Here is an 18,228-nt window from a genome sequence, read left to right as displayed (position 1 = left end):
TGTGCTGCCTTGTGTTGTGGTAGCAATGCTCCTATGTGCATACACACAGAGTTAAAAGCAAAACATAAATACTCTTCCTGGAAGGTTGCAACATAACACTCAGATTATTTCTTAGAATTCAGAAGCAAACACAACTATAACCAAATACAGAGAGATACATAGCAGGTTGCTACCGAAGAGTAGCAAGCCCTAACCTACATTGTGCCAGATTGGCTGGCTCTTTTGCTGACAGACTGCTGAGGCCCATTCCCTCAGAGCCCCCTAGCCTGCAAGAAGGACCAGGAAATGCTTTAGAATTGAAGGGATAGCCTTCCTGACAGTGAACTTGAGTCCTGCATTGCTACCCTGGATTCTCCTGTGCAAGCTATTCTAAACTTTATAGTGAGAGAGGACAAGCCTGCTAAGTGCCTTTTCATATGTCAGCTGAACCAGGATTTGAACTCTAACCTGCTGCATCATCCATCACACCCTATTATGGGTGTTGCCTGGCGTTTAGCAGGCAAGGCCCAAACTATAACTGTCTCTTGGATGTATGATGTATGTAATATGACACACTCAAGGAACTGATGGCTCGGGATTCCTAATAGATTACGGTCACTGGGTCAAGTGCAACAAGAGTTGATAGTGACTGAAGAATCATTTGTAACTTAGCAGCTGTTTTGACCTTTGTGTGCAGATGATTTCATTGTCTCAGGCTAGTTGCTAGTGGAGAGGGAGCTGTGGGTGGGAGCTTTGCGTGACAGCCTCTGTAGAAAGGGAATAAGTTGTGGAAATGTGGCCACCTTCCCACCCATAGCAGTGGTCCATCTAGGTCAAGGTTGAGACGTGCTGGTATGTGCGGGAAAAGGGGAAGAGTTTGCATTGCCACTGCGCTCTGCCAGTCCTGTTGCTAAAAGGACTTTGTCCTTCAGCGCTGTCCAGCCAGCACTAAAACCCTAATAAGAGCCCAGATTGTGAATGGCTTCTTGGAAACCAATGGGGATTAACAAGCGTCCGCCCTCACGCTTCCCGCAGTCCCCGAGGGCAACTGCTTGCAATAGCAGTCCCTATGGCGTACAGAAACTGCTCACCCCTGCTCCCTTTCCAGCATCCTGGAGAAGAGCAGGAAAGATGCAAGGTCATGGTCCACCTTCTCCTTCAACCAGTTTAGAGTGAGGTTAATGGAAGGAATCCCAGCTGTCACTCCTCATGGAAACTGGTATCCAGGTAACCGTCTTGTTGCTAATGCGCGGTATGAGTCAGCCTCTCTTTCTCCTTCAGGTCTGACCCACTGGAAACATGGCTACAAGTGCTGTTCCAAGTGAAAACCTGCCCACATACAAACTGGTAGTGGTTGGGGATGGTGGCGTGGGGAAGAGCGCTCTCACCATTCAGTTCTTCCAGAAGATTTTTGTGCCAGACTATGACCCAACCATTGAAGATTCCTACCTGAAACACACGGAAATAGATGGCCAGTGGGCAATTCTTGATGGTGAGTAACCTACTTTCACTTAGATCTGTCCATTCTGACAGTACCCAAGCACATCTGTGTACTGAACTTTTCAATATCTTGTTGGGTTTACAAGCATCTTCTACTCCAATTTAGGCTGTTTGTAATTATACCGCAAACCACCTTGTGAGCTATTTGTACATGCTAGGCAACTGGCTTCTTGTAAAGCTACAGTACTCTGCTTTATCATTTCATGCAGGTTCATAAAAACCTATGCATTACCAGGGAAGTTTGTATGGGGGGATGCACTATGTTTAATGGCCCTATTTTTGTGCCGCATCAGTTCTTGTACAAATCATTTTGCAAATAGTAAATTCTCTTCATTGTGATGCCCTGGTGGGCAATCTTTCCCTTTCTGTGGTCCCCGTAATTCCAGATCACCTGTTATAATCAGTGTGTGGAAAAACCTCTTGCCTCAGGTATGTGAGTGTGAAACTTGCCCTGGCAAGTGAGGGACCTGGAATATGAACATAGACTGATATACACCTGAGCCATCTGAAGGCATCCACATTAAGCAGAATTATAGTGCCCGTTGTTAAGCTGTCATTGCTACTAAATATCATTTGGGGTTAAATTGAGTCTCTGGGGTGATGTCCTGCCTAAGTGGTGTATGCTGTAATAATGGATATCTGAGTGAGGACTAAAATTAAAATATCCACTGCAGAAGATTTTATCCTCCAGCAATTAAAGAACTGTGGTACCAGTTGCATCCCATCATGTGCAGGAATTGGTTCTGTGATGGGTTACATTTAAGTCCACCTTTTAATGTACCAGTCAGATGCCTGTCTGCTGTGTGGTGGTGCTTGTAACTGAGGACAGATCACTTGTGCGTCCATTCTTCTTCATGCAAGAAGAATACACTGAACTGGCTAAAATTGCAACATACCTTTTTTTTTTTTTTTTTTTTTTTTTTAAAAGGAAAACAAGTTGCTCAGAAGCTCTGAGGGAAATTGTTCTGTGTCAGAATCAAACTCTTGAGATGGTTTTATTTACAATGTACTATATCCAATATTAATACATATGTATACTTGTACTTGGATGATATAAACTGTGTGCTTCACTATGGTTTCTGTGATAAGTTAAGGAAATTCACTCTCTTTCCCCCTTCCCTCAGCATTTCAACGCAATCACTAAAAAGCAACAAAATCAGCCTGAAAATGGTATTGATCAATAGCAATGCAGAAAAGTCTGAAGTATTCAATAAATATTTCTGTATGTATGGGGGGAGGGGGAGATGATGTAGTCATTTCATATTGTGAAGATAATGTTCTTTCCAGTCCACTAATATCTCAGGATGATATTAAACAGCAGCTACTAAAGACAGACATTCTTAAATCAGCAGGTCCAGATAATTTGCATCCAAGAGTTTGAAAAGAGCTGGCTGAAGAGCTCATTGGACAGTTAATGGTGATTTTTTTTTTTCAATAAGTCTTGGGGCGCTAGGGAAGTTCCACATGATTGGAAGAAAGCCAGTGCTGTGCCAATTTTTAAAAAGGGTCAAACGGGCTGACCCAGATAATTTATAGGCCTGTCAGTCCGACATTGGTCCCAGGCAAGATAATGGAGTGGCTGATATGGAACTCGATTAATGAAGAATTAAAGGAAGGTAATATCATTAATGCTAGTCACATGGTTCTGGAAAATAGATCCCGTCAAACTAACTTGATTTTTTTTAATGAGATTACAAGTTGCATTGATAAAGATAATAGTATTGCTGTAATATACTTCTATAAGGTGTTTGACTTGGTATTGCATGACATTTTGATTTTTCAAAAAAACTAGAGCAATATAAAACTAACATGGCACACATGAAATGGATTAAAAGTTGGCTAGTAGATCTCAAAATGTAACTGGGAAATCAACATACCTGCTCAGTGATACTGATGGGATCCCACAGGGAATAACTCTTGGCCCTATACTATTTTGACATATTTATCAGTGACCTGGAAGAGAACATAAAGTCATCATTGTTCACATTTGCAGATAACACAAAAGTCAGGGGATGATAAATAATGAAGTGGATGGATCACTGATACAGAGCAATCTGGATTTCTTGGTTAGCTGGGTGTGAGCAATCAATACATGTTTTGAAAGAACTAAATGTAAGAGTACACCTCTAAGAACAAAAAATGCAGGCCATACTTACAGAATGAGGGACTAGCCTGGGAACCAGTGACTCTGGGGGGAGGGAGGGGAATGGAATTCATGGTGGAATAATCAACTGAACATGAGGTCCAAGTGCAACAGTGTGGCCAAAAGGGGTAATGCAGTCCTGGGATGCATTAAACAGAGAAAAATTTGAGTAGGAATAGAGATTCTTTCACCTCCGTATTTAGCATTGGTGCGACCTCTGCTGGAATACTTTTTGCCATTCACGGTTCAAGAAGATTGTTGATAAATTGGAGATGGTTTAAAGAAGAGCCCCAAGAATGATTAAAGAATTAGAAAACCTGCCTTACTTGTTATATCCTTGGGGGCAGCAGGTTTAGGAAGCAGGCCACACACTCACCTGTCATGCAGGGCATCATTTAACATCTCTTTAAATTCACAGCGTTCTGCTAGCTTTTTTAAAATTGCTACAAATTGTACAACTGTTTCATCTTCTTTTTGTGGAACTGATATCTTTCAGCAATTACCAGTGGTTCTGGGGAAAAATGGGATCCCAGGATTTCCACAATGTCACTGTAAGATTTAGTCTCAGGCTTAACAGGGTGTAGTAAGCTGCATAGCAGGGAGTAGATTTTAGCCCCTACAACACTGAAGAATATTGGCACCTTCTTCTCTTCTGTAATGTCATTTGCAATAACACAAAGCTCAAAACGCTTAGTGTACACATGCCACTGCACTATATTCTCATCAAAAGTTTCCAGTGGCCCAGTCAGAGTAGTCTTGATTTTTAGTTCCACTTTCACAGTCAGTGCAAACAAGCAGCTTTTTTTTTATTTGTTGGTTCTTTACCTTGACTTCTACTTCCTTCTGTTACTGGAGCAGCACTGGAATCCCATCTATCGTCGCCACTTATTATATCCTTGGGGGCAGCCAGTCTAGGAAGAAATCACTTGAGGCTAGGGAGCAGACAACCAACAAAACTACCATTTATTTACACACACAGAGCTCACCTAACCGGCCAGAGCAGGGTAGGCTATCCCCTAATAATCTAACTCAGTTGCCATAGAACAAAAACCATGACAACCAAATACACAACATTACTGTGGTAGACTCAAGGGACTGAGGGTATGTCTACATCTAAAATTTTGCAGCGCTGGTTGTTACAGCTGTATTAGTACACCTGTATAGGGCCAGCGCTGCAGAGTGGCCACACTTACAGCAACCAGCGCTGCAAGTGGTGTTAGATGTGGCCATACTGCAGCGCTGTTGGGCGGCTTCAAGGGGTTCGGGGAACGCGAGAGCAAACCGGGGAAGGAGACCAGCTTTGCCGCGGTTTGCTCTCGCGTTCCCTGAACCACCCTGCAAACCGCAGGGAAGGAGACCTGCTTGCACGGAGGTTCGGGGAACGCGAGAGCAAACCGGGGAAGGAGACCAGCTTTGCCGCGGTTTGCTCTCGCGTTCGCCGAACCCCCCTGCAAACCGCAGGGAAGGAGACCTGCTTGTTTGGGGAACGCGAGAGCAAACCGGGGAAGGAGACCAGCTTCGCCGCGGTTTGCTCTCGCGTTCGCCGAACCCCCCTGCAAACCGCAGGGAAGGAGACCTGCTTGTTCGGGGAACGCGAGAGCAAACCGGGGAAGGAGACCAGCTTCGCCGCGGTTTGCTCTCGTGTTCGCCGAACCCCCTGCAAACCGCAGGGAAGGAGACCTGCTTGCTCGGGGTTCGGGAAACGCGAGAGCAAACCGGGGAAGGAGACCAGCTTGATTACCGGAGGCTTCCTCAGGTATGCTGGGATACCTGCTTATTCCACGGAGGTCAAGAAAAGCGCTGGTAAGTGACTACACTTGATTACCAGCGCTGGATCACCAGCGCTGGATCCTCTACACCCGAGACAAAACGGGAGTACGGCCAGCGCTGCAAACAGGGAGTTGCAGCGCTGGTGATGCCCTGCAGATGTGTACACCTCCTAAGTTGCAGCGCTGTAACCCCCTCACCAGCGCTGCAACTTTGTGATGTAGACAAGCCCTCAATCTAGTTTAACAAAGAGAAGGTTAAGAGGTGACTTGTAAGTACCAGCATAGGGAACAAATATTTAATAATGGCCTCTTCAGTATAGCAGCAAAAGATATAAAATGATGCAATGGCTGAAAGTTGAAGCTAGACAAATTCAGACTGGAAATAAGGTGTAACATTTTGAAGAGTGAGGGTAATTAACCACTGGAAGACTTCACCAAGAGTCATGGTGGATTCTCCATCACAGGCAATTTTTTAAAACAAGATTGGATGTCTTTTTTCTAAAAGATCTGCTCTAGGAATTATTTTGGTCATTCTATATCCTCTGTTATACAGAAGATGAGACTAGATCATCACAGTGGTCCCTTCTGGCCTTGGGTCTAAATCTGTGAACCATTAAGACATAATCATCCAGTCCACAAATCACATGTGTGAAAACCCCCGCAGACTCCTGAGTTCCAGTATCATGAACCAGTCCCAAAGCACATGTCCAATTTCTCATAAGCGCGTAGTCAACCCAAAAACATAACTTTAGCCTGGAATGCTATTTTTTTTATGGTCGTGCTCAAGATGTTCTGGGGCTTTAGATATGTGACGTTTGACTTTTGTGGCAACTGTCATTTTTTAAATGACAGCCAGGCAGAAAAACAAGAGGAAGGGGAAGCCACCAGTATCTTTTTAAAAGAAGCTTTTTTAAATCTTCAAAAATTCTTAATTTTTTGGATCAAAATTATTTTACTGAGAATTCAGTTGCATGCTAAGATGCTATGGTTACCTTCTAGAGGAGAAAAGCAGTACCTAAAGTGTTTAAAGGAAGGCTGTAAATCTTGCTTCAAGGCCTCAATCCTGAAAACATATACGTGCTTAACTGACTACTAATGTGCTTAAAATCACTTATCCTTAACTTTAAGCATGTGTGAATGTTTGCAGATTCAGGGCATAAATATGGATTGTGATGTTTGCTTTATTGCTATCCCGCCCCCAAGTGAGCTTTTATTTAACTAATTATTTTTATTCCAGTATTACATCAGATACAAGCCAGATCCTGCTGTTAACTATAGCCTGCCATTGTCTGATTTGCCTGCTTTGTCCAGAACCCTGCCTTCTAAAGTGGCAAGTGACCTTTGCTCTCTGCAGCCACACCATGCATTCTTACATCAGAATAACAGCTGCTCCACACTAGGGCTGGTCAAAACCATGTATTTTGTTTTCAGCAGAAAAAAATTCCAAGAAAACAATCTTGTTTTATACTTGCATGTAACTTTTGGGGGGTTTTCATCAAAAACACCAAAAAGTTCCAAAGAATCAACTTTTTTCTGCTGTTAACAAATGTAAGTTTTTCTCACAGAACATTCTGTTTCAATAAAAAGCCATTTTTCACCCCTCAGAAAAAAAGCTTTGAATAAACCATTTTGACTAGATCTTCTCCACACACCTCATCACATCCGGAATTTAATTCAGCCATAACCTGGAACTGCATTCTGGGAATCCCACTTAGCAGTGGCATGAGGATTCTTAAAGCCCTCCTACTGCCTCAGAGGTAAAACTGCAGCAGCCTCTCTCTTTTCCTTTATTCATCCAGCATTAGAAACTCACCATACACGCCTGAGGCCAGCTAGTGGGGAAGAAAAGGACGTTCTTGTTTGAAACTGCATGTGGCCCTTGCCATGCCCCTTGAGAGAAAATTAAAGGGTGTCTCTTACTGTTTCCTTTGACACTGTTCCTTAAGGGCCTATTGCAAAGCCCATGAAGGTCAATGGGTGTCTTTTTTTCTCATTGAGTTATCTGGGCTTTTGATCAGGTAATAGTATCACAGAATAATACAAATCCTTAGACAGCTGCTCCCATGCTAGGTACATACTTTTAGCATGAGTGGTTAAAGCAATACAGTCGGGGAGAAGTATGACAGAAGTATAAAGATGCATCATGCTACCCTTCAAACTCATCTGCCTTCCTTTAATTATACTTCATTTGCAGTTCAGTCCTTCATGGGGTGACTTCCCCCTTCCCCTCACCCACTCCAGTGCTTGTAAAAAAGGATTAGGACTGGCTGTGGAGGATGTGATTGCCAAGTGAAGACATACGATGCGGGGGCTTTATAAGCATCTAGTGATGCAGAAGTAAATATAACACACAAGCTGGAATGGGTAGGCATTTGACGAATTTGTTCCAAAAACACAGTCCACCGTCTTTGGAGTTCCCCTCCAAGCCTCTATACTGTCCATGAGCTGTAATAATGTTCCAACATTGCCCTGTAAAATGCTTTGTGCTAACTAAAACAAGACCTACACTTGCCCTTCTTGTGTAACAGAAGCTGGGAACATGATGGAACGTTTTTATTTGGGTTATATAATTTCTTTACTCTCTCACTTGAAATAGGTTTAAATGCAGTTTGCTTTTTTATTTCATTTTTCAGACCCATCTACGGGGGGGGGGGGGGGGGGATTTGCTCTCTGAGTTTGTTCAGGTCACTTACTCTTGGTGTCTGTTTTCCTAATTATAAAGAGGGGACAATAGTATTTTCCTGCCTCAAGGCAGTATAGTGAGACTTAGTGGTAAGGAGGCCTCTTAAGAGGATTGTATGAAAAATGCTGCTACAAAAGTGTAAAGATAATTATTAATGGTCGTAACCAATCCAGCTTGCAGGACTGTCCCTGCAGCGTCTGGGGCACATTGCTGGTGAATACTATAGAGTGCTTTATTAAATAAGGGACGTGCCCCTAAAGGCAAGTGCTAACTGTGAATTATAGAATGCTGTCTCCTTAGGGATGTTTTATGATTGCAGGCTCCATTGTCTCTGCACTTAGCTATTTTCATTATATCCTGCTGTCCTGTGAGGTCGAAGTGGCCATATCATACCGGGTTAGATGCAATCACACACAGTGTACAGGCACAAGTTGCAGGTTAGAATTAAATAGCTCCCTGAGTTAATCTCATTTGGTTAGCTGTATCTTTAAGTGAGTTTCAATCACGGCTTTTTTTACCTCTCTTTCTGTACACAGGCTGAATTAGCAACCAGCAGAGGATTTATTTTTATATGACTGTTAAATGCCAATCTGGAACTATTATTCTGTATGTGGAGCCACTATGGAATGCTTTCACAAGGCTAAAATTCCTAGGGGCTCAAGCCACACGCAGGGAAATGGGGGAATCCAAAATAGCCTTGTTTCGCTGACAAGATGAAGGTTTAGTTGGCACATTGCTGGACCTAACTTGTCATGATTGACTTGTCTGCACCCTTTGTAGGCTCCCTGGGCTAGATTCTCCGCTGGTGTAAAGCAGTGTAACTGTATTGACTTTGGATCTACACTGAATTCCACCAGCTGAGGATCCTAATCGATCCTCTGTAAAATTTCAGACGGGGTAAGGAGGCGAAGCTGGTAACTGTTGCCTACACGTTTTGAGTGCAGAAGCTACTGTATGCCTTTGTTTCCTGGGCATTACTATTATACATGTGTGTTTTTTGTTTCTGAAGACCCACATAAACTCCAATTCTGTGCTCGGCGTCCTGATTGCTAAACCTGTTAGTGAAAGTGACCCATTCCCTGGGGGCCAGTGCGTGGTGACTCCTGCATTCTCTGGTGGTTTGTGCAGTCTAGTTTTAAGTGCCTCACCTTTTGGGACCTCCCAGTTACGAAGTGTCATAAACATACAGCCAAGGGTAGCATAAAATCCCTCCTTACCCTGTAAAGGGTTAATCTCTCCTTTACCTGCAAAAGATTAAGAAGCTCAGATAACCTGGTTGGCACCTGACCAAAAGGACCAATAAGGGGAGAAGATACTTTCAAATCTGTGGGGGAAGGTTTTTTGTTTGTATGTTTGTTCTCTCTGGGTCAATGAGCCAGGGCAGGGAAAATACATCTCCCTAAGCCATATCTGAACTAAGCATCTAATATTACAGAAATAGTAAGTAATAGCAAGGAAATACATTAGATTATCTTTTGTTTTAACTTGTGAATCTTCCCTGTCCTAAGAGGCAGGTTTATCTCTATTTTTGTAACTTTAAAGTTTCCCCTAGAGGGGAAATCCTCTGTGTTGGGAATCTTTTTGTTATCTTCCATCCTGATTTTACAGAGGAGATTCTTTTATGGTTGTGGTTTTGTGTTGTTTTGTTGTTTTAAATAAACTTATTTTAAGAACCTGATTGTTTTTCAGTGTCCTAAAGACCCAGGGGGGTTGATCTGTGCTCACTTTGTAACCAATTGGTTAGAATATTTATTCTCAAGCCTCCCCAAGAAAGGGGGGTATACGGGTTTGGGGGGATATTTGGGGGGAGGTATGGCTCCAAGTGGCCCTCCCTGAATGCTTGTTTAAATCACTTGGTGGTGGCAGCAATATCAGGGGCAAGGAAGGAATTTGTGCCTTGGAATTTTTTTAACCTAAGCTGGTACAAATAAGTTTAGAGGGTTGTTCGTGCAGGTCCCCACATCTGTATCCTAGAGTTCAGAGTGGGGAGGGAACCCTGACACAAGGTTATTCCAATCTTTCTAGCAGCACTTATTGGAAGGAAGATTTTTCCTGATATTCAGTTGCTTTTTTTTTCTTTTTAGTTCATGCTTTTGCTCCTAGTTGTTATCTTTGTGCATACTAACGTAGGAGCTGGATCCAAATCCATCAAGTCAATGGAAAGACTCCAATAGACTTGGATCAGGCCCTGCACAATCCCACTCCATCCTGTGTGTTTAAACCCTTGAAATAACTGCAGACAGTTCTCGTGTGTGTGTGTGCGTGCATGTGTGCGCGCACGTGCGCTTGCAAATCAGAACATAGAGATCCTGAGCATTTCTCACTGTGAGGCAGGATGTTGCTGCTGGTCCTAAGACCACTTGCATTTGACTGTCTGTCTGCTTTTCCACTAAAGAAGCTTGGGAATTGTCCGACCAGAAGGTGAAGGTTTAGGGGTGTTTTCAGGCTCCTTCTGTCTTGCCTGGTGGAGGTTGTTTTTTAATCAAGTAGTTTCACTGAATGAGCTAAATTTTAGCTTAAGCTGCTTCTTTTATTGCGTGGGGGCTTGTGACCTTCTAAGAGGCTTATTTTATTTTTGTCTTTCTGCCAGGAAAATGTCAGTTACAACATGAAAACGCAAGGCTTTGAATTCTTGCCTGTTTGTTGGAGAAAAGGCCCTTTTTTACTAATCGGCTCTTTACTCTGTTTGTTGAAATGGAAGCTGTTCTTTAAAGGGCTTCTCCGTCTTCGTAAAGGCCCTTTTCTTTCCCCTAAAGAAAGGGCAAGAATTCAAGTACTTGTGTTTTTCCATGTTACAACATCTGTGTGTTTAGTTAGAGCATAGTGCAGAGGCTCATAAAGGCCCAAGTGTTTCCTCATTGCATGGCTTTCCCCTGCAGAAAACTATCACATGATAGGAGCAACAGAAAGCTGACTAGGCCAAAGGCAAATCCGTCATGAAAACTGGCACAGTGAGCTAGTTTTCACTGGAGATGGGGCCCAAGATATGGAGTTCACATCCAGACCTGATTTTCTTTCTCCCTCCCACCCCACCCCTACACGCCTCCCAGAGGGTTCAGATCTGGTTGTCTGGGTCAGATCTACCTTTAGTTTACACCAAATAAGGAATACTGAATAATATTAAATATCAGTGTTACTTACCATCAACTCTGCATGTGTTTACCACATCGTTCCCACAGATAATTTAATGGGAGTTATGCTTGTGGGCATATGCTCCAAAAAGCTCAACCAGGTCCACGTTCTCTGGCTAATAGACCAAATTGTGAATTCAATATATTTCGCTCTATTTGGAGCCTAGATTCACTGGGCTAAATTAATTCCTAGTGTAATTCCACTAAAGTCCCTGAACTACTCTAGGGATGAACCTGTGTGTATCTTGCAGTTGCTGCAGCCAAGTATTAAACCCAGCTCCCCCTGCAATTCAGAAGGCTCTGTCATAGGGATATCTACCAGTTGAGCTGATTAAAATGGAGCCATATAAGCTTAGGGATGGAAACCATTCATTTGCTTGACCCAAAGCCTGCAAAGATTAATGCTTTTGCATAACTTCACTCATGCAAAGTAGCTGTATTGAAGTCAATGGGGCTACTTAGGTAAGTTAAAGTAAGCACATGCATCAGTCTTTGTAGGCCAGGATCAGGCCTCTAGTCCATTCCACAGCTGATGTGTGATCGCTCCATCTAGTGGGGATTCCACCACTCCACTGGGTGACTGCTCCCCTGCCGAATGGGTGTCACCATTGAGTAATCTCTTTTCTCGCTATTCACCCAAAAGCTTCCTTTGCTTGATATACCCCCTTGCTTCCCCATTCACAAGCCTGTTAGAACTGAGTTACTCAGCAGGAAGTTCTTCTTTGCGTATCTTGAGTCAGATTTCAATTCTCACTAGATGGGGTGGGGGAAATCATTGCCCCCTGGTGTCCAGGTCAATATTGTGACTTCAGTGTCAGTAATATGTGTTGCCAAATGAGAGAAAATCTTAACTGCAGATTTAAAAGAGAAGAAATCCTATAATCGGTGTATCTCTACTTCTTATTTCCGTCCAGACTGAGGAGACTGGCCTTATGCAACACCGAGACTGGGAATTTGAGAAGAACCTAAGTACTCAATTTCCATTGAAATCATAAATCCCTTAGGCTCATCTGAAAACTCCAGCCTAAGCAAACTCTTACTTGGAAGAATAGCACTATTGACCTCAGTGCCTCCGGATAAGCCCCATTAAGGTCAATGGGGATTTTTGAATCACTAAGGACCATTGATAAGAGTTTGAGTTGTAGGCTTGAGTCCTTTGCCTCTAAACAAAGTATGTTGTTAATCAGAAGCAAAAAATGTGGGTGGGGTATATTTTGTGCCCAAACTTTAAGTGAGGGAGAAAAAACCCACAAAGGGGTTAAACTACACCAAAAAGTTGTACAAAATCTATTACTAAAAATGCTTTTAATTTTTCTAATAGTCATTTTGGTTTAGATTTACACTTAACACAACACAATGCTGCAAGGGAATTGTAAGCATGGGAAAACCCTGAAGGAGAAATAGACAAGATGTGAATGAAACTGACAGGTCCAATATTTTTATTGTCTGAACTAAGGGGAATACAGGGTGCTGGGGAAAGCATACATTGTGGGCAAGTAAGTTTTCAGTAATCTAACGAGTTTTGTCATATTGTTAGATTTTTTTCTTAATGTTTTTAACCTGACAGTGTCCTTTTAAAAACAGAATTGGTATTTGCTTTTTGTCTATTTTTCCTTCAGGTTCTCCAGCATAATACAGTGCTGTAAGGAAATGTTTAACTCAGAAACAAAATGAGCGTTCAAAAAAACATTTTTGTATTGGATCAGTCTCTGAGTAGCCATAGTGTGTTGTCACCTCACTGTCTTTAATGGTTTTTATGGCCACGACACATGTGAGACAGGGAAGTGCCGTTAGCCTCGGTTTATATATGGGGAACTGAGACCCAGTCAGGCAGTGCACTGCCTTTTTAAAAGATGGATGGTATTCCAGTTGACAGCTCTTCAAAAAGTTGGCTTTTAATGATCTGTTGAAAGCCATGTCTATTGGTCGGAGCAGGGTCTTGGCAACAAGACTGTTCCTGGGTTCTGTTTCCAAGTTCTGTTACGGATTCACTGAGGCGCTAATCCTGCAACATACCAAGTATTGCCAAGGAGATGGTGAGCAACCTGGGCCTTGAAGGATTGTTTTTAACCACTCTGTGCCTCACTTTAACTGTAGGTAAAATGGGAGGAAACTTTCTTCAAGTTCTGATACCTATGTGTATTCCACTGTGAATGCATATGTGCTGCATGTACCTGAGACCACAGATTAATAACTCATAGTGGAGATATGCCTATCTGATAGAACTGGAAGGTCCCTAGATCCCTAAGGGGCCCCCTCAAGGATTGAGCTCACAATCCTGGGTTTAGCAGGCCAGTGCTCAAACCACTGAGCTATCCCTGCCCACAATGCTCTGTACAGAGTGCATAAGTGGAGGTGCAAATCAATGCCTCTGTACTTCCTTCTGACCAGCATGTAGCCTGAGTCAGACTCTTTTGTGTCTATAGCAATCTTCAGAATCGGCAAATATAGTTGTATGTAGTTTTACTATTCTTAGTGTTTAAGTAGTTTCCGTGTTTTTTAGTCTAGTTCGTTTGAGTCTTCCCCTGCGGAGAAGGACTATGCCCAGAATCCTGGAGTTCAATGACTGTTTGTCCTACCCATGCTCCTTTTCCATCTGCAGCTAATGCCCGCACGGCCTTGAAGGTGCCCAGCACTGCCAAGGGCAGCATTTGTTACTCCTTCTCTCCCTGAACCTATAAGGGACAAGAGTTTCACCTGTGGAAACACTTCATGGAAAACGCCCTGAGACACCAGTCAGATCCAGGCTGGGGAGACCCCGCTGTAAGATGGCCTCTGAGCACACGCTCAGAAGCAGAGCCCAAAACCGCTAAGCCTGAGGAGTCTCTGCTTCACACCTCTTGCAAGAGTAAGGGACATTGTCATGGCTGTAAGGACAGATTCCCTTGGGGGGAAAAACTACGCCAGTGAGAGAGAATCCTGCTTGTACAAGACTTTCTGGTCTTCAAAAAAGTGTTCTTAATAGGAGGTGGCAATTATAGATTTTTGTGCTTCAGCAGTTCCTATTACTGGACCCATCAATGTTGGAAAAACATGTGAGAAGGGGTGTAAATTCTATCTAGAACATATGGGTACCTGGTATATCATCTGTCTCGGTTTACATAACACTGAACACTTATATTCTAAAGGAATCTGCTAGAAATTACACTGAGGCTCTTGCCATTCAATTACATGACCCTTAACTATTCACACAATCTAAGATGTACTGAACCTTCATCCCTTTCTGTCTTATAGTTTAATTGTGTCTTGGCCTGGCTTAACCAATGTACACGCTCAGCAGGGGCCCTGACCATCAGGTTTGGGAGGGTGGCACTATGACAGGCCACACCTGAGCAGCCCTGTGCCCCTGTGCATTAGGTCATAACGCCACACACTCACATTTTGTCCCGAGGGGTGGCTGGGCCAAATTTGAGTGAGTGGTGTTGCGATCTGGTGCATGGGGTCACAGTACTGCTCAGGTTTGGCCCGGCTGCCCCTCTGTCATGACGGGGGAATTGTGTGACCCAAGCTGAGTAAAGATGGAGGAGGCCTCCAGTTCCATGGTGTGCAGGGCCCCAAAATGCTTTGATCTGGTGCCAGATGCTGTTTTACAATTGGAATGCTCACTCGCCGTTCTGTGAACACCGTGACCAAAAGCCATTGAAATAGAAGCTGCTGACTCGGCAACTCTGTCAATGGTGGCAAAGGTCCAAGCGAGGCAGGAGCCCACCCCTGTGATGTCAGAGTCTGGTGTTCCGTGCTGCCCCAGGGGAGTAGTAACTGGAGACCATAATGCTTGCTGATTCCATAACTAAGGAGGGAGCTCTGGAGGGGAGGTTGTAGAAATGTTTGTGTCTCATGGAAGGCTTGAGCTCTTGGAGAGCAAGGAAAATATTTCTCTGACCAGGCTAATCTGCAGTATGGCGTGCTGCAATAGAGAGCAAGACGCAAGGCGTCCCTGCCTGAACAGCGTACTCCGTAAGTCGTGCACAAGACAGACAGGGCACAGCAAACACCAGAAGGGCTGAAGAATTCCACAGGAAAAACCATAGGATGTGGCAAGCCTTTGATCTGAGATTACAGATTGAAGCTGCAGCCCATTTTGGATGGAGGGCCATGCTGCAGTAAGAGCCCTGGGGAAGGGATTCTAGCTGACTCAGCCAGAATTCTCCCAAGGACTCTAGGGGAGGGAGTGCAGTGCAGGATGGCTCCAGGGTACAGCTCGTCCCTGCCCCACCAGAGATACTGGCTGGTGTGGGATTGGGACTGTGGCATCGCCTTCTCTGTGTGGAGTCTGCCCCCACACCCTCATCCAGTTGTAGCTGGTCCTTGTTCATGGGTACAAGGAATGTGTGGAGGGATGAAGCTTGTCCCATCCTCTTCTCCCCCCCCCCCCGTACCCATTTTCTTGGCTCCATGCGCTTCAGCCCGAGGCATGGAAATTCATGAGATGTAAAGTAGCCCGGATTTTCTCTCACTGTAATTTGCACTAAAGGACAAGCCTGCACCCTTCCAAGGTTCTAGAGGAGGGGGAGGAGATGTTTACTAGTTCCAGGTTTTCATTCCTTATGTGGAATGAGTCCTTCAGTTTCAGGGGCAGCTGTATTAGACAGATAACGTGGGAGTAGCAAAGGGCCTGCATGCTGGGGCAGAGAGCAGGCAGGCCCCGCGATGTGAAGTTTTAGAAGTTCTCTCAACTCAATACCTATGATCTCCAAAAGCTTGTGCTTTGACCAATCACGTTTCCTTAATATGAAGGGGCAGATAGCAGAGCACACTTCTACAGATGTTATGTTTGACAGGTTGGCATGGCTGGCTACTGATGCTGACTCTCCAGGTACCACCAGGACTGAAGCAGTTCCAGGGTGCTTATCCTCTAGAAACCAAGACAGCCTCAACATCTGACGCAAACCAGGAGTGCCTTGTTAGGGTCACAAACCTGCACAACAAGAGAACCTTATGTCAAGCACCCTCAGTCGAGTCAGTAGATTGCTTATGGCCCGATGCCTCCTTTTCTGGTGCGTATGTGGGCAGCAAACACTGATAGGCAATGTGTCTAGTGGCCCCAGCTCTCCGCTTTACTTTTCTAACTCAGTACCTTCCCTACTCATTTGAATAGCCAATCTCCCACTCTGTATAGTGTTCTCATTTCTGCTTGGAGGATACCATGTCAGCTGCTACCCGTCTGCTTCCTCTCATGCTCCATGACTTCAAAGGTCACCATTTTGGGGCATTCCCGCTGCTTACGGAAGCGAACCTATGTGTGCAGATTTGGCTCGCTGAACCCATAGGAATATGTCAGACCTGAGGTCCCCTAGGCTGCCTCTGAGAGAGGCCAGCACAGGATGCATTGGAGGAAGGCTGTAAGAATCCTGCAGTCAGCCAACATGAGAGAACCCCCCACCCCCATCCTGATCTCTAATAGTTTGTGCTTCAGGGCCCAAGCCAATCATGACATTTTTATATCCCTTCTGAAATGTTTATTACCTGTAATTCTGGCCATTCTTAATAAATCCCCAATCTCTTGTAGAATCCTATTAAGCCCTTGACCTCCATGACTTCCTGTGTTTCTTCTCATGCCTTCCTTCCACCCTTATTCCCCTGCACAGGTGGGTTTGATTGGCAAACTAAGCCTTCAGCACTGGTAGTAAAACATTAAGAATCTCCAGTATTTCACTGTGAAACAGGTGATGTAGAATGACTGAAGGACAAGGCTAAGGTTGACGCTCATGGCTCCGTTCCTCCAGCGTTCTTAGGGTATATTGATTATGTGAGAGACACTCGTAGTTCACCACAGATAGAGCAAGAAGTTGAGGGTTTGTAACAAGGGAGATTTAGGTTGGATATTAGGAACAACTTTCTAAGGATGATTCAAGTACTGGAACAGGTTACTTAGGCGGAGTGTGGAATCCCCCTTGTTGGAGGTTTTTTAAGAACTGGTAAAACAAACACATGGCAGGGGTGGTCTAGGTATCCTTAATCCTGCCTCAGCACAGAGGGATGGGCTAGATGACTTCCTTAGGTTCCTTCTAACCCTACATTTCTCCCCCTTACAGATGATCCCTGCATACTGCACTAAACTAAAATGAAAAATTTCCAAGATCCTTCTCAATATGCCCTCATAGGATACTTCCCCCCTCCCCAACTTAAAACCTGATGATGGATTTAACCCTGTGACGGAGAATTGCCACACCCCTTAAGTATCTGCGTTCAGTGTTTATCTAGAATACAGCTGTCGTTTCCCCCTGCTCTGGCTCCTGATGTAGCTTACTGGGACCCCAGCTGCATAGAGTGGTATGACAGAATGAATTACAGAGACAGTAAGAGGAGACTAACCCATTGGAGCCAGCGTGGAGCCAGAGCACAGCAGTCACTGCCCAGCGTGGTTGCTACTCTGATAGTGGTAGTCTGGTGGGGTGTGGTACGGGTGACAGATTGCTAAGCTGCGTCACTGACAGATGCGGGATATAAGCACGCTTACAGAAGCCTGACTAGACTGCAGACTGAACCGCTGACAAGGAGGTCACTTAAAACTTGACTATCTTTCCTAGCCAGCTAGTGGCTTTAGGGTGATATATTTAGGAGTGGCCTTGTGGCTCTCCTCCTTTGGCCGGGAGCAAAGAACTGTGCAAAATAATTTTTGGTCTTGGACGAGGACTGTAAACAAAAAGTAATTATTCCAAGGTGTGGCCCAGCTCCATGTGGTCAGCTGGTTAATGGAGTTGCTGAGTCATCTGAACTGCTGTCTACCTAATCTCCTGTTTGGGGAAACAATGAGATTGGCAAGGCAGAAATTGAGGATGTTAGCCATGACCTGTCAGGGCTGATGCACCTAATTCAGTATCCTGCTCTTGGCAGCAACTGATGCTTGTTGCTTTGGAGGAAGGTGGAAGCCATCTAATCCTGTGTAGGGGTGGTAGATGTAGCGAAGGAAATGGCACAATGAAGGTTGGATAGCAATGGCACAATGATTGGGCATGCAGGGGGTGATAGCACTTCTCACTTGACTAGCTCGTGTGGCTAGTAATGTTCTGTGATTCCCCA

The 18,228-nt window shown here is 44.3% G+C and overlaps 1 protein-coding gene across 1 annotated transcript in view; it reads left to right on the top strand.

The window, feature by feature from the left end:
* The window catches only part of MRAS (muscle RAS oncogene homolog), a 60,880-nt gene that overhangs the window by 28,648 nt on the left and 14,004 nt on the right, over positions 1–18,228 (top strand). The window contains exon 2 of the mRNA XM_030580770.1: positions 1,261–1,471. Coding sequence (XP_030436630.1) covers positions 1,279–1,471 — 193 coding nt within the window. The 5' untranslated portion in view covers positions 1,261–1,278. The remainder of the gene's footprint in view (positions 1–1,260; positions 1,472–18,228) is intronic.

Source organism: Gopherus evgoodei, chromosome 11 (genome assembly GCF_007399415.2).
Source record: "Gopherus evgoodei ecotype Sinaloan lineage chromosome 11, rGopEvg1_v1.p, whole genome shotgun sequence".
NCBI lineage: Eukaryota > Metazoa > Chordata > Testudines > Testudinidae > Gopherus > Gopherus evgoodei.
This window is presented reverse-complemented; position numbering and strand designations above follow the sequence as displayed.